The 16,922-nt window shown below is 46.4% G+C and overlaps 1 protein-coding gene across 3 annotated transcripts in view; it reads left to right on the top strand.

The window, feature by feature from the left end:
- The window catches only part of NSMF (NMDA receptor synaptonuclear signaling and neuronal migration factor), a 198,526-nt gene that overhangs the window by 28,250 nt on the left and 153,354 nt on the right, over positions 1-16,922 (top strand). For all 3 annotated transcript variants that reach the window (XM_086921190.1, XM_086921191.1, XM_086921189.1), the window contains exon 2: positions 266-327. In XM_086921190.1, the coding sequence (XP_086777316.1) occupies positions 266-327 (62 nt within the window). The remainder of the gene's footprint in view (positions 1-265; positions 328-16,922) is intronic.

The following is a 16,922-nucleotide window of genomic DNA, read 5'->3' as shown; positions in this document are numbered from 1 at the left end:
AGCCCATGACCATGATGTCAAATATGGATCACTGGAATGGATGAATTAGTCCTGATAACCTGAATTCATGACATGTCCTTTTAGGTGTGGTTTAACAGGCACAAGTGTGGGTAAAGAGTGAGTTGGTGATTTAGTATTGGGAATGTGCACAAGAGTGTGTGAGTGTAAAAAGGGATGGAGTGTGTGGAATGAGTATGTCATTAATGCTCCCTTCTCTTTCTTTCCCGGCCTGCGTCATGGTGGTACTTGGGATGCGGCCCTACAGAGCAGCACGTGCATTTGGCGAGTACCTCTCACAGACCAGTCCCGATGGCAGGAATGGCTCAGGTAAGGGCTGTGGTGTGGACACGCACACCTGAAAACGACATGAAATGTTCGAGGACCAGGGCAAAAGGGGTTAGGAGTCCCTGTGCCGGGGAATAACAATGAGGGTATGCCCCAGAGGGTAGGTAAAAGGCCTATATCTGTTATTTGTGGAAGGGGGTGTTTTAGGAGCAGGTGGCTATTAAAAGTGAGTTCCATTCTTTATTACTGTAGAGTACTTTGCTTGGATTCCCAACACATATCCTGCTTGCAGTTCTAATTTTACATGGTTTCTAACTAACTTCAAGGCACCGAATAGAATATTATTCCAGGTCAACCAAAAATATTGCAATATCGCCATGACCACATGAACCTAACTGAATGCTTGAGTTGTTTCTGAGTGAATGAGAAGGAAGAGTAGCGCTGAGATGACCGATTCAAGCCTCTTGGCAGTATAAGAGTAATTGGCGATCTCTTTGCACGATTCATCACCACATTGCTTTTCCAGGTTCTTCCATGACCTTCTGTGAGGTTGGTGCTTGGGGCTTCTAGATGGAGCTTTGCCACAAGACTTTTAGAACCACACACGTCACCTGCTGAGGTTAGAGCATTAAAAAGAGTGACAGCTTAGCTGGGCAATAAAAACGGACAGGTTCCCAGCTGTTTGACCTTTACCATATTGGATGATGAAGAGGAAAAATATCGAAGCAAGCTAAGTCTGAGCCTAGATGTGGCACAAAAAGTCCCTTGTGCACTCATGTGAAGCATTGCAGTATGCTGGGTGCCCCCAGAGAGTGGTCAGGTATTTTTGCCCCATTCATTGTCTCTTCATAATGCCCCTGTTTCTTTCTTTGCCAGTGAGGGTGCCATCCTCCGCTCAGCTTTCCACTTCCCTCCTTCCCTCCTTCACTCTCAAACCTGCACAACCCACCTCCAGTCTACGAGCACCATCAAATGTGTGTAGCCCAATGAAAGCTCCCTGCGACCCCAGACAGGCGAATTCCACTTCTGACTGTTCCAAACGCAGATCTACTTTATGTTAGTTTTTTTACTATATGGTTTAGCTGTACTGTTATGCTACAGAGAAGCTTGTTGGTAGGGAAGTGCTTGTCTTTGACCCTCTACAGCACTCGGTTGTGTTTTGGCTAGGTCTGCACTATAGAAATACTGCTCACATATAATCTCCCTTCTTTGGAAAATGTGTATATAGTGTTTGTAACTCAAAAGATATTTTGTAAGCTGATTCTGCACATCACTCAGCACACCAGTCTTTGAAATTCAATGCGCACTATACACTTATACTTTGGTTGCACCAGAGTTCTTTTTTAGAACGGATTATGTCTAATGACAAACAGCAGCAACAACACTGTACTCCACAGTGTAATTAGCACCTCTTTTGTTTTTGTTTTTGGGTGAAATGAGACCTAGAAATAGTATTCAGATTTGCTACCAACCGGGTTCTTTGGTCCTGTGACAGTGTCAGCAATACTCCACATTGGCAGTAGTCTGTGTGCAGGAGCTGCTTTGTTGCTTCTTAACTGGTAGCAGTCAGGAGCTAAGCCTCTTGTTGTAGTGCAGACAGTGTTCCATGTAGCTCTGTTTCTATTTTTACACTTATTCCACTGCTGCGATTATTTGTTCCTCCCCATGCTTGGATGCCAGGTTAGCATGCCCATCGTGGTCAGCAGGCTAGCCAGTGCCATCAGCTCCTCTTCGCAGGAAAGTGACATGAAAAGAGTGACTTGCACTCAAGGCACCAAGTGTTTAACCTTTTTACCAGGGAGAATGTATTTTTGTCCCCAGCTAACTACACGGAGCACGTTTAAGAGGGTGTGAACGACATATCAGAAGCAGATGGGAGATTATTCCATGCTTGTCTGTAGAGCAGCACAAATGTATTGTAGCAAATGCATTTCTAAGTCTCTTGATAGCCATCATTTTTGATTTTACTAAAATTAAATATATACTACACGTTTAGGGGTTTTCAGCCAGCCCTCTATCCCTTGGTCTTTTCATGTGCCGTGCCTTTCACATTTTTCTTCGAGCCTCAACAGTATGGGATAATGGGTTAGCCTACCCCCACTTAAGTCTTTGGTTAGGTTTACTTTCAGTAACAACATTGGTCTCCTTTTACTGGGTGCAGATCCACACAAGAAGTAGTTCCCTTCAGAATCAGTGACCAATTTAAAAAAGTGCTTTTTGAGACCCCAAAATATTTTTGCTTTTGGCCAGTGTGTTTTATTTTTTTACATTGGCGATGACCCCGTAGCTCCCTCAAAAATAACGTTTTACAAAACAAGTCAAAACAAAACGGGCACTGGCAAAGTCAAAATATTTTTTGTATGACATTTGTAGAAACATTCGAACAGGCTCACACAAATGTAATTCTACTGCCCCTCTAAATACAGAATAATCTGATATTTAGCTGTCTCTCCCCACCCCCAAAAAAGAGGAATTGAGCAATCTGTGTTTTAAATGTATCCCATCAGCACAATCAGTTCAGGTTGACACCAAGGTCATCTACGGTTGAGCAAATCTGTGAATTTACGATCTTTTTGTTCCCCAAACATCCTGTAGTTCTCTCCTCAGTACTAATATTATTGTTTGTTTGTTTGCAGTGTTCTTTGAATGCGAGTATTTATGTTAAAAGCAGGTCTTTCACCCCCCTAGTAAATAAAATAGATCGTCAACATTCATCCATTTTCGCAACTGAAAAGCAAGAGGTTTTAAAGTTAACTTGCTAGAAAACAGCCAAACATACTTTAAACTGTAAATATAAGAAGAGATCACTTTAAAATATCTTTTGCAGCTTCCCTAATGATCCACGACTGATAATTAAAGTAAACAAAGACGGAGAATCTACAAAGTTCCATACAAGTATCATGTCCCGTACTTTTCAGACTAACGATAATCTGTATTTTTCTTTGGGAAAGGGGGCAACCCCTCTGCCTATGCACTCATTCTCCAGGGCTGTCAGACAGGTGGAACTTTTAGTTCCGTCTAATCAATGAATGCTGCTCGAGTGAGCCTGATTGTCTATGACATCATGTCTATGACATCATACATGTGCGCCTCTGACGCAGACAGGGAGCCCCAGATGGAAATTTGAGAAAGAAACAACAAAAAGAAAAATGGAGAAAAGGGTGATGAGAAGGGAATGATGGGGTGAGGAGGAATGCATGGAAAGACGACAAGAAGAAGGATAGCGGAAAGGAAGGAAGAGAATTTGTGAGGGGTGCAGTGATGAGCACTAAGGAGTACTGAGCTGGGAAGAGAGAGCAAGGGGAATAACAAATGTACATAAAGAGAAGGAAACTGGACCGGCAGTCAAAGCAGTAAATCTGTGATATGTGTAGGATGGATTAGAGGAGAAAAGGGGATAAGAGGGGAAAGATAGAGGCAAAAGGGAAAATAAAGATTCTCTGGTGGGGAAGGAAGGAGTGATGAGAAGTGAAAACAAGCATTTACAATGCAACGGTCTCGCCTTTGCAAAAGTTAGAGTTATTGGCACTGTAAATGACAACATTTTTATTTATGTGTTGGTTTTTAAAACAGATAAATAAATGGCATTGTCATTTACAATGCAAATAGCTTAATCTCTCACAAATGCGAGACCTATTGCATTTGCACCCACACACATACACACACACACACACACACAGACCCACACACACAGAGCCACACACACAGAGCCACACATGCCGGAAGTTGCACAGCTGGGGCCTGCCAAAGAGACACACAGAGAGGAAGTCCCCTCGATAATTTTGAAATACAAATCTACGTGCAGTCAAAACACTCTATGCGCAAAAGCTATTCAAACGTCGGACAAACTACAGCCACAGTGCTGGGGAAGTTATGTGAAAGAGTAAATTATCCACACCAATAAACGTCTCCAAGGCCTCCAAGCAAGGGATGTGAAGCTCCATCCCGCATGCACACAGTGCACACAACCCCACACTCCGCATACACACAAACCCACACCCCGCATACTCACAGTGCACTGATCCCCACAACACGCATACACACTGTGCAGACAACCTCACACTCTGCGTACACAGTGCACAGAACCCCGCATACTCAGTGCACTGAAGCCCCCCTCGTGCTTACGCACTGCACAGAACCACACACCCCGCATACTCTCAGTGCACTGAACCCCACACCCTGCATACACACTGTGCCCAGAACCCCACACCCTGCATACTCACAGTGCACTGAAGCCCACACGTAAGAATGAGACATGCCCCCCACGGAGCCACACGAGGACTCAGAAGCTTTTTTTGGGCACCGTTTGGGCAGCCCGCTGCCATCCAGGGCCGCCCTACACTGACAAGAGCCCTGCCCCAGCCATAACACACCAGGCTGCTCCATGCGCTGGGTGGGGGAAGATCTGTGGCCTACGCGGCGGGGCAGGCACCGGCAATGTGCCTCAGCCCCTCCGCATCTCTGCAACTCTCGGTGGCGCCTGCAGGGCTCTCACTCCTCAGGAGAGCCCCGCCTTCGCAGCACCAGACCTCACGATGCGCCAGCCTTCACCCGGTCCCCCATCTCGGGGCAGGGACTTTGAAAATTCAGCCCGCAAGGCTCCGGGCACATTATTCCTCCGGGGCTCCCCCATCATCATGGGAGCCCAGCAACTACCTTGCTGCTTCCGGCGGCGGTGAAGAATCTCCGGTCTCCCTCCATCCCTCCGGGGCTCGCCCATCATCATGGGAGCCCCACAACTCCAGTGCTGCTTCCGGCGGCATCGCATGGGAGACCGGCAACGTCTCAATGGCTTGCCCCAAGCAGGGGGAAGCGGAAGTTGCCTCCTTCAGGCCCCGCCTCAGCGAGTTGGTCCCCATCCCGGGCACGGGGTAGGCACAATACATGTTACTACCGGAAAGGGTGCCGTGGGCTGGTAAACTGCACCGCCTCTCACCAAGGCACACATCCACCCGCCGGACCGTAATCATCCCCCCAAAAAAATTAAACACCCACATGTTCATGACGGCAAAAAAGGGGCGGAGCTTAAAAAAAAGCGGAACGCCCACGAATCTGCTCCGACAATTATTGACACACCTCTCTTCCAATGGCTAGCCTCCATTTATGGAGCTACTCAATGGAAGAGAGAGGCGGGTTAAAGCTCTGTACTGAGGATCAAAAAATTTCGCCTGCGCGACACTGCTTGCGCAGTGAACGCCAGGCGAAACCTAAAAAGGATGAGAATTCAAGGAAGAAGTGATTAGGTGGGAAGACTTAAGTGGGAAAAGGTGCAGGTACAAGGAGATGTGAACTAGGAAGAAGTGGGGTACAAGTAAAAGAGAAAATAGTAATTAGGGAGAGGGAAGATGAAGTAAAATGAGGCGCTGGGGCTGAGAATGCAGCAAGAATCAATGACGTATGGGGTGGAAGGAACACTAGACAGGAGGGTGGCAAGGAAGGCAGAGGAAGCGAGGTGTAAAGAAGTGGAATGAAGGAAAGGAGATATAATACATGAAAGGAGACATGATACAAAGGAACAGTGGAAGGACAGGTGGGAACAAGACACTGTGTTCCGGTCAGAGCTGCAGACTTTGGAACTGAGGAAGGTTCGAGTGTCTGCTCAACATCATGCGATTCTGGGCAAATCATATTAGGCCACATGTATCAATATTAGGAATAGTTAATACCTAATTGCGATTTTTTTCTGTGACTTACAATTTGGTCATTGCCATTCCTAATGTATGAAACTCCATCAGTTTCAATTAGCGATTCCTAGCGGGTCACAAATCGACCTACCTCATTATTATTGATGAGGTTTGTTGCAATTTGCTAGCCATTAGGAATTGCTAAAATCACAGGGCTGATGGCCTGCTGGGGTCAGCAGACGATCATGCTTTTAAATAGAGGAATATTTTTTTTTTTAATGCAGCCCGTTTTCCGTAATGGAAAACGGGTTGGTTGAGTTTAAAAAAAAAAGTTTTCTTTTCATTTTTTAAGAGCAGGCCGCGGTCCGTGAGCCCACTGCCTACTCATAGACAACTTTTCGCCACCATTCACAAAGGAGAAGGGGTCCCATGGGGACCCCTTCCCATTTAAGAACGGGTAAGTGAATGTTTTGCAACTGGTATTTGGTAGCAAACATTCATACATACTGTTGCGATTCGATATTAGGAAGGGAGACGCTAAACAAGCTGCTTCCTAATACCAAATCTCAAACCCATTTTGCGATTCAGTAGCAGCTTTGTGAATTGCAAAATAGAGGTTGGTAGATAGAAAAAGCTTTTTTTGCGTTCGCAAATGGGTCGATTCCGCGAACCAGCCTGTTTGTGAACGCAAAATTGCTTCATACACGTGGTCCTCTATCTGCCTGTGCCTAAAAAAACAGAATATGACCTTCTGTAATGTAACTGGTGCTCATGTAAAGCAGCTCCAAGACATTCGGGTGAGTTCAGGCTACATAAAAAGGCAAAAAAATAACTAAAACCACAGCTCGATTGTAGCAGAGTAAGTGATAGTGGGTTCTATCGGTGCCTCTCCTGACAGTAAGTGATGTGATGCGTCTCTGTCCTGCCCCTCCCCTGACAGGCTCCGGCGGGCTGTGTAGCAAGCACGAGCTGACTCACTGTCTGAAGCTTCCTCTCAAGGGCACCGCACTTCTTAAAGGGGGGGAGGTGTAAACAGACCAGCCCCGCACACCTGCCGTCTCTTCCATCAGATGCCTGAGGTGTGAAAGACGTCACTGTTGTTCATAACAGTCTCGGGTCGGCACGCGCGTACACACACACAGGCTCGTGCTGTTTGCCACACTCACACTGGTGATCACAGTGCGGATTTATTTCACACATAGGTACCGCCGATTAAAACTCTACCCACATAACGCGTCGCTTTTTATAGCTGTGCCTTCCACGCTTCTGTTGTTTCCAGGCACTGAAAATAACGTGTTACTATAACCCAAATTATTGGGACCCAGTTTACCGATTTAGGAAGGACTGACAGTTGATTGGCAAGGACTGACAGTTGATTGTCTTGATAGGGGTCAAACACACGCCCTGCAAATAGCAGCAGATACCAAGACATCGGGGCAGATCTACAAGCCCCTTGCGCCTCTTTTATGCCACCGTTGCGTTACTTTTGTGACGCAGTGGCGGCACAAACGATGCGCCATGGTGCGGGGTATTTACAACGTGACCCATCTCCCAGATGCGTCACGTTGTAAAGCCCTGCGTCAGAAGGAGGCGTACCATCGCAGGGGGTGGGGGGCGTTCCGTCGCAGGAACGCCTCCCAAAAGTGGCTGAGTGAAATCTACAAGATTTCACTCAGTCACTTTTGGGCCCATGCTGCGTCAAAACCCTGCGCCTGCTTGGACCAGGCGTAAGGATTGACGCAGCATTGTGGAGATAGGGCCCCCAGAGCATTGCTGGAGCTGCGTCGCGCTTGCGACGCAACTCCAGCAATGCGCCGCTTTTACGGCACAGATGCGTGACGCATCTGTGCCGTTTTTGCCCCATGGTGCACCACATTGTAAATGCGGCGCATCCAGGGTTGCGGTGCCGTGGCGCACAATAACTGGCGCATCCCTGCTGATATGCAGGGATATGCCAGTTATTGTAAATCTGGCCCTGAGTATTTTACTCACTGAACCATCTTCTTGTGAAAGTGCGAGCCCCCTTAAAGAGTCCTACTCTCTCTGAAAAGGCCATGCACTCACTAGAAAGCCCACAGCACCTGTAGGAGTGACAAGGAGGTCCATGGTGCTGCCCTAAGAATATGTGAATACAGAGTGCGAGCATTATGTTGTCCTCTGAAGAGCAGGGCACTCTGCCAGCCTGATCTGAGCGCTGTACCGAGGTCATCCGATGCATAATAGGAACGATCAGTCACCCAGGATGTAAGAGTAGAAGGCTGCAGTTACACAGTGAGGACCATCACTTCTTGTTAATGATAAGAATAAGGGCACACGCCAGGCTTGCCCATCATACATATGTGCGCATGCGTGCTGTATTTATCAACACCAGCATTATTAAGCAAGGCCTTGCAAAGCCTCTGTGCTGGCCCTCTTCCACTGCATGTGTTCATTGCATGTGGTATTCCGAGCCTCCTCCGTGACCTCGTCTGACCTCATTCGTTCTGAGCATTGCAGCAGGCATTCAGTCTATCCTGTCTCTAGAAGTTGGAATGGTTAGTCGTGGGTGGAGGCACTCAGTTCATGGAACAGAGGTCACATAGTGCCAGTAACCGAGGGCAATTAGTGGCATGGCCACAGAGTAAAATATTTGTTAAAAATAGGTTCATGTTGGCAAACCTCTAACAGAAAGACAATGAAAACTTCTAAAGAGATGGCTGGGATTTCCTCGCCCAACGAAAACGAGGACTTATTCAGGACAGCATTGGGTTCACCTATAAGGCCACAGGGAATGCCATTCTAATGGGGTCAACGTATTCATTTACACTCAATGTCATTTCTGAGGTATATTAGCCTTCCTGTATACTATCAAATAGGACACCGTGCTCTAGACCAGGTCGCAATTGGAGCTCATCTGACTGGAGAACCCTACAACAGGCTACGGAGCCTAGGCCACGGTTCGTAGCCTTCCCAACATGATGGTGGGCATCCAGGGGATGCATTGTAATGGTCCGGGAATTCGAAATTTGGGGTGTCAGGATGGAATATCCCTCCTCCCACCTCTGGTTGCTCCCTGATACTTAGGGCCAGAAAGGAGACATTGATTTTGCAATCATGAGAACACCATAGTTAAACTGAGTGATCAAAAGGTTTGCGATATGCACTGCACTTCACTTACGGCTAGTGAGCCTCACAAGTCCCCTCTGCAGGTAGGTGAATACCCTGCATAACATCAGGAGAGGGAATTGTACACCCCTTCAACTAGGGCTTTGCACAAATGGATTGTTACCTCAATCAATGAAGTGCATATCACATGGGGTGACAAAAAGACATTGAAACTCATCAAAAGTACATTCATTGTAGCACATTAGTGCATTGGGAGAAAGACGCCTGCACACGCGTCATTGACTGACACCGTAGAAGATTTCTTAGGTGTTAACAGAAGTACAATGGATGTGTGAGCCGTCTCCCTGAGCACATGGTGAGAGGCTTCAAAACAAGACTACGACTCAGTCAAAAGAAAACATGGCTCTGAAGAATTGACGAAGGTTACATTTTGACATTAAGCTGGTCTTTTTAGGCATTTCCCTAAAAGTTTGATCTTGACATTGAGAAAGCAGCTCAAGTCCAATATCAGTTTCCAGTGACTATCCAGTTCACATTTTAGGGCCTGGTTTAGTGTTTGTTGGACAAGGTACTCCATCGAAAGCACGGTGCAGGGCCCTGTTTGGTAAATATTCGGTCTGCCCGCTCAGTAATGAGTTGGACGAACCCTCAGTTTTCCGATTGCGCTGCTGGCTCCACCATCAGGAAACCTATTCTGGTGGAGTAGGGGTGGTCAGATTAAGGGCATCAGACTACCCACCCTATTTAAAGTGGACTGTCTAAAGTCCTTTATTTTCTGTCCAGCTCTTCCAGGTACAACCTGACAGCCACAAACAGAAAACAATAAATAATGATCCCTCGCCTTGGGAGAAAACTCTCAGGGTGTGGGAGTCATTAGTTTCTTGTTTTTCAGAAATAAACTCCAACTTTGGAAGTTTCTTTCGGAAAAAAAGCTTGGTACCTGGCCATAAGTAACCTAGTGAAGTGAGCCAAACTTTTTGTTCCTTCAAAGGAGCTGCAGTGGTGGCGGCTCCTTTGAAGGCACAGAGATCTTCGTAGGGCTGTCGGTGAAATCTAGATATGGTGGCAAGAGTCCGGCCAGGTTGATGGAGGTTATGACATTGCCCGCCTTGCCATACATTAAATCAGTCCCCTAGTTTGTTCTAAAATGTGAATTTCAGACGTCTATAGATAATCCAATCTTGATACTAAATTTGTAGCTGCTAATAAAGGTGCCAAGAAAACGCATACAGGAGTTTATTTGATTCATAGAAACATTTTGGCCCAAATGTAAAGTGTAGCCCAATCCTAGTTCATTGTTTTTTTAATAGATTTTTGTTTGCAAATCTACTTAGTTCAGGCTTATCGTGTGTCTTCTTTGCAAGATTGGGGTTTGGGAATATGCTCAAGTGCACGCGTTGGTAGCAATAACATGTAAATTCCAGTTAAGGTGTGGATTTGAACTGCCCTGTCAGTACCATATTGACCTTTTTAATGATTTATGTTGGAAAAAGTTAACTCAGCATGCTCAATGGAGCTCAGTGTATTCTTTGTCTAAAGAATATAAAACCAAAACCATTGTGTATTCCTGTCATGTTGTAAATAGTAATATATGGAGGTTTTAGGGTTGGGCCGGCTTTAGGGCAGTGCGACTGCACTGGGCGTGGACCTCGAGGAGTGCATTGGGCTAATATGCCTGCTGCAAAGAACATATCTACTCCTATTTGGATAGCTGAGTGGATTAGCAAATCCAGCTTTTAACAGTGCTTTAAAACAAATGAAACGTAGGAGAGTGAGAGACAGTGGGGAGATGAGGGGCTTCTGTTGGCAGGTGGTAGTGAGGGAATCCAAGGATAAGGTTATAGGAGGGGCAATCCTCTCTAAAGCTGGCCCTGTTTTAGGGTACAGCCTGCCACCATCCCATCTATCCTTTGCTTCTAAGATAAGAACAGTGGTTCCGTACATTAAAAAAATATTTGTATTTTGTATTTATATAGCACACATCCACAAAATGCTTGCCCCCCCTAGTGCTGTTTCTTGCAGGCGTGTATATGCCTGCAGTTGTGTGGTTGCCCATGGATAGTCACCCATTGGACTGTGTGTGTACAGAACATGCCCAATCTAGACAGAGTGGTGGTGTGTTGTATCTTGGATTTTCTCTGTGATAGAGTTCTGAACGGAAGCATGGGGCATATTTGTGACCATCTGGCCATAACCATGTGAGATTTAGGTGTTTTAGGGTAGTCTTTGTTGGGTGCATAGCAGTGGGGGTTATTATTTGAACTGTCAGCTATGACAGTCATTTATGCTTGGTATCTTGGTAGACTCTGTGCTGTAGGGATACAGTTGTACTTTTTTGTATTTTAGTTGACTGTTTATGTGAATTGACATGTAGGCTGTGTGTGGCTGATTGCTTTGCTGAGAGTGCTTATCGTGATTCGTATGTCAGGCTCCTGGGTAGCTATGTGTAATCGGAGAGCAAGTGTTTTGATATGTTGTATTGTTCAGTCTTATTTATTTATTTATTTATTAAGCAATTTGTATTGCGCAGACTAAACCCGAAGGTATCAAGGCGCCTATCAAAATCAATAAACAGAAAATATACAGAATATAGAATGCCACTAATGCAGAATGCCACTAGGGGTATGCAAGTATGAAAAGATGAGTTTTGAGCGCAGATCTAAAAGTTTGCAGAGAGGGGCTAGATTTTACTTCGAGAGGGAGGGCATTCCACCACTTGGGTGCCAAAAAGGAAAAGGCCTTACCTCCCCATCTTACTTTTCTGACACGAGGTACAGAGAGGAGGAGTTTGTGACCGGAACGAAGATTTCTACTAGGGTTGTGCCGAGAAAGAATGGATCCCATACTTGTAAGGTTGGGTTTAGCAAGAGCTTTATACACCAGGCACAAGGATTTGAAACGGATCCGGTATTCAACGGGGAGCCAGTGCAGTTGTTTTCGGGCTTCAGTGGCAGAGGCACGCTTAGGTAGGTCAAGAGCAAATCTCGCTGCCGCGTTCTGGACCACCTGCAAGCGCTGTAGATGACTCTTGTTCAACCCTGCATACAGCGCATTGCAGTAGTCCAGACGCGAGCCCAGAAAAGCGACAGCAAGTTGCTTTCTTGCCTGGGGTGACAGGAAATGCCTGATTTTCCTCAGTGTGTGGATAATCCCCCAGCAGGTCGAAACAATCCTGTTGACCTGTTGGCACATACTGAGGTTGGGGTCGATCATAACTCCCAGGTTTTTAGCTGACAGGGTGGGCTCGGGACATGCACCCAGCGAATCCGGCCACCACTCCGCCGACCAGATCGATTCCTTTCCTCCAAAAACCATCACCTCCGTCTTCTCCCCATTCAGCTTTAGTGAATTGTGGATCATCCACTGGCCAACTGCCTCCATGCAGGATCTAAAATTTGCGGCAGTTGACGTAGCTGGCTGGGAGAGAGAGACTAGGATCTGGGTGTCGTCCGCATAGGACACTACCTCCATCCCAAAAGATCTGATAAGTCTGGCAAGGGGGGTCACGTAGATATTAAAAAGGGTAGGGCTAAGCGCTGACCCTTGGGGGACCCCACATTGCACAGACAGGGATGGAGATAGGAATGAGCCCAGCATTATCCTTTGTTCTCTGTGGTCGAGAAAAGAGGAAAGAAGTCCCAGAGCAGACCCGCAGACCCCAATTTCCCTTAGGCGAGATGTTAATACCGCAGGAGAAAGGGTGTCGAAGGCCGCAGTGAGATCTAAAAGGATCAGTCGAAGTAGGTAATTCTTTCTTTGTGGTTATTATTATTATGTGCCTGCAGCTGCTCATCTATGCTGTTTGTTTCAGAGTGGTATTGGCTGTGCCTCATGTACCAGACAGATGTTCTGCTGCACCAGACAGCCATTCCATCAAGCCTCATGTTGCAGACAGTTGTGCCGTTGTACACTATTCACTAGACAAGTGTGCTGTGTGCCACAGCTGCCAGACAGTTACGCCATCATTCCTGTAATTGTTTTCTAATTTCATTCCCTGGAAGAGGTTAGATTGTAGTCTCCTGTGTGCGGAGCAGGTGCTTGAATATTGTCAACTCTCCAATTTACAAGGTGTAGAAAAATAAACATCATGGAGGAAAACAGTGTTCTGAGGTACACATCATGAGACGTGGGCACAAATGGAGGTACATAGTTTTAGGCCCAGGCACAAGCAGAGGTAGGCATTATGAGGCACAGTTACCTACAAAAAACCAAACAGGGAAGGAGAAAAACATAAGGGTTTAATTTGTGTCAGTGGTTGTGGGTGACGAGCACCAGTGCTCAATTTGGCTCTCTGACTTACATTTTATCATCATCTTTTGACCCAAAGCAAGAGAGAGAGGCAGAAAAAAGATAAAGAAGGAGGGACATACAAGAAGGAAACAGTGATATAGGAAATAACCAGGTGGGCAAAAGATCCTACAAGAACGAGATAAAGAGACAGTAAGGGGTCGATTAGGATCGCGGACGGACTTGAGTCCGTCCGCGATCCCTGAGGAGGAGGGAACGTCCGCAGGGACAGCGGGCGTTCCCTCCGATCAGATTAGGATGTGACCGCCAGGGTGGCGGTCACATCCTCTATCTCTAACATTGCGGAGGGTGCAGCTTCAAGCTGCACCCGCCGCAATGTAAAAAATGCATGCACAGCATTTGCGTGCACAAAGCGGCAGGCACTGCGCGGTGCCTGCTGCATTGTGCATGCAAATGCAGGGGGGTACCATAGGCGCCCCCATGTGCACCCCCCACCACCCCTTCACCCAGGGGGCCTGCAACGGGCCCCCGAAGTGAAGGACCGTATGCTTTTTCACGGCGGAAAAGTCGCTGTGGAAAAGCATAGAACTGCAGACATCCTAATATGCCTGGCGGTGTCTGATAGACACCGCCAGACATGTTAGTGCTTTTCCGCTGCGGTCGCCTTCCGACCGCGGCGGAAAAGCTGCGGACAGATTGTCAGACCCACCAGCCATCCTAATTTGGCGGTGGGTCTGTGGAGGCTCCGCTGCGGTTTTCCCGCATCCTCTGGGCCGGCGGTGGCTTCCGCCGGCCCAGAGGATGCGGGAATTCCGCAATCATGATGACCCCCTTAGTGTATGGTGAGGGAAGTAAGGGAATGAGGCCTAATCAAAACCAGCCTCCACGACACTCATATTGGAAATTGGAGAATGGATCCTAAGAATAATGATGTGATTACAACATGAAACGAAGGCAGGTTGGTTATTAGGTAGATGTATTCACTTAAACAAATAGCGTCAACGCGTCACTTCGCCTCAGCAAGCAACCGCCAAACTGACAGGGCGCGAGGACACCATAAACCACATTTGAGCGTTGGAACAAAAAGGTTCTACAGTGGCGCGCGGCCTCAATGACAGTGAGATCATAACATACCCCCCTTTCCTCTACACACAGGTAGAGCTAAACAAGGAAGGAGTAGAAATCGAAGACAAGGGAGAAGCAGGGGGCAAGGAGTGGAGAGGAGAGATGCATGAAACAAAACATTAAGCAACGAAAAAGGCATTGAACAATGAAATATATTGAGCAGTGTAAAGAGCATGGGGCAATGAAATAACATGAAGGATGGATTACCCCACCATGAAATACTGCAAGTGTTGAGGAAGTCTCCTGACCCCTAAGGGTCTCTGACACGGTTGAGTGTCTTGAGAAAGGTGAGAATACGGACTCTCAACATTGAGACCTTGTCTAACACCCAAGTTGTCACCTCTGGGGCCTGACACTCTACACAGGCACGGGAACTGCTAAGTAATTGGTGATCATGTGCTGACATGTAACCAAACAGGAATTTCTATCAACAATGGTCTTGGGTGATTTGTCTCGTGAACAATACTTGGCTACTCTGTGTAAATTCCACTTCTCCCCATTGGTCAACACAACATACCACGGGTGCACCGCCTGAACTTTGAAAGGACCACAGAACTTACAGAGGCCTTTATTCCAACGACCAGATCTGACTTTGACCCAATCTCCAACATATAGGTTGACAGAAGGCTTCTTCTGAGAATGTACAAGAGTGGGTGCATAAATAGGAGTAACTTCATCACTGCCACACACACACTTCCCTTCCAACAACTCCCTGACCACAAAGGTACTAGCTTGGAAGAGGGTTTCCTTCCTCGCATGGCAACAAAAGGAACCGCACCTGTAGTAGAATTTTCTGTGGTGCAGTAAGCCCACATAATTCGCTCAAGATCTCATCAATATCTAGGTTATTGGTGAGAGCAAGACTAATTGCTCCTTCAATCATACGGTTGGCTCTCTCCACAATACCATTGGATTGTGGATTATACAATGTAGTGAGAGAATGTTTAATCCCACACTCACATAGAAATTCACAAATTTCAGTGGAAGTTAACTGTGTGCCAATGATCGCGATAAGGACGGTGGGAAAGCCTTCTTTTTTAAGGATAGTGCGCAGCACTTTTATGGTGACTCTAGTGGTAATCTCAGGGAGCAAATACACAATCAACCATCTTGAGTGAACGTCCATGAAAACCATACCAAATCTCTTGCTGGGGTGAACTCCTGGCATGGGTCCAATGAAATCAGGGCAAATGCTATGCCAAACCACACCAGGATCATAGATGGAACTCAGGACAGACTGTAGCCCGACCTTCAATCTCTTCTCACACTCACTACATTCACTGCACCTTTCAAGCCAATCAACCACCTCACTATCCATACCCGGCCACCAGAATACACTCCGCAATCTTTTTTTTGTAATGGTCTGTCCTAAGTGACCTTGATGGGCTGTATTAAATAACCTCTTGCGAATGCCAAATGATAGTTCCTCATCTTATCGCCCCGCATGACAATCTGGTCAGTAACAGTGAATAATTTGTCAATGACAGCATTAAAAGGGTCTAACCCTACTAGGTAATGTGCTCTCCCTACTCCCACCTTTGAAAAAGAGGTTGAGGACTCCTTTGAGAACCTCATCTTGTAACATGACCTCTGCCCACTCTTCTTTGCTGACCACACCACAACTCCACTGGACAACATCGTCCACACTGGAAATAGCTCCTTCCCTTTCACTCTTTGACACACCAATTTTGTCCACTTTCTCCCAGTCTAAAGGCAGACAAGACGAACAGTCTGCTTGAACGTTGCGCCAACCAGAAATGAACTCAATATGGAAACTGTACTCTTGAAACCTGGAGGCTAGGCGAGCTAGTCTGGCTGACACTTTCCCTGTTTCACCTGGTGACAGAATTTTAAGCAAAGGCTTATGATCGGTGCAAAGGATAAACTTTTGCCCCTAAACATACGTTCTGAAATATTCGACACCCCAGGTGGCAGCCAGGGTTTCTTTCTCTATTACTGAGTAATGACGTTCAATAGTAGTCAAAGTGTGTGAAGTGAACGCCACAGTTTTCTCAGAAGTACCATAATTCTGAGACAAGGCAGCACCAATAACAGTGTGACTGGCATTAACATTGACAATGGTTTTTGCGTTAACATCAAAAGGAACTAGAATACCTGCATTTCAGATTTCAAGCATGAAGTTTTCAAAACAATTTTGTGGATCTGTTCCCCAAATTAAATTGGCACCCTTCCTCATAAGTACCTTTAAAGGTTCCGTTTTACTCGCAAAGTTCCTCACAAACTTGCATTAGTACTCGATTAACCCAAGGAAGGCCCGCAACTGATCTCTGTTACTTGGAATGGAAGTCAACTTTATGGAAGCAAGCACATCTCACTTGGGTTTGACACCATCAGAAGAAATGGAGTGTCCTAAGTACTCCACCTCTGTGACAAGGAAAGAACATTTATCCCTACGTAGCGTTAAACCGGACTCCAAAATGCCGGGCAGGAGCTTCCTTTAACGCTAAGTTGTGGCTGCTCACACTATCACCAAAAACAAGGATATGATCTTGGAAATAGATTATATTTTTCAGA

This window comes from Lissotriton vulgaris, chromosome 5, assembly GCF_964263255.1.
Source record: "Lissotriton vulgaris chromosome 5, aLisVul1.2, whole genome shotgun sequence".
Lineage (NCBI taxonomy): Eukaryota > Metazoa > Chordata > Amphibia > Caudata > Salamandridae > Lissotriton > Lissotriton vulgaris.
The sequence above is the reverse complement of the archived record's forward strand: the minus strand, read 5'-3'. Positions and strand labels throughout refer to the sequence as shown.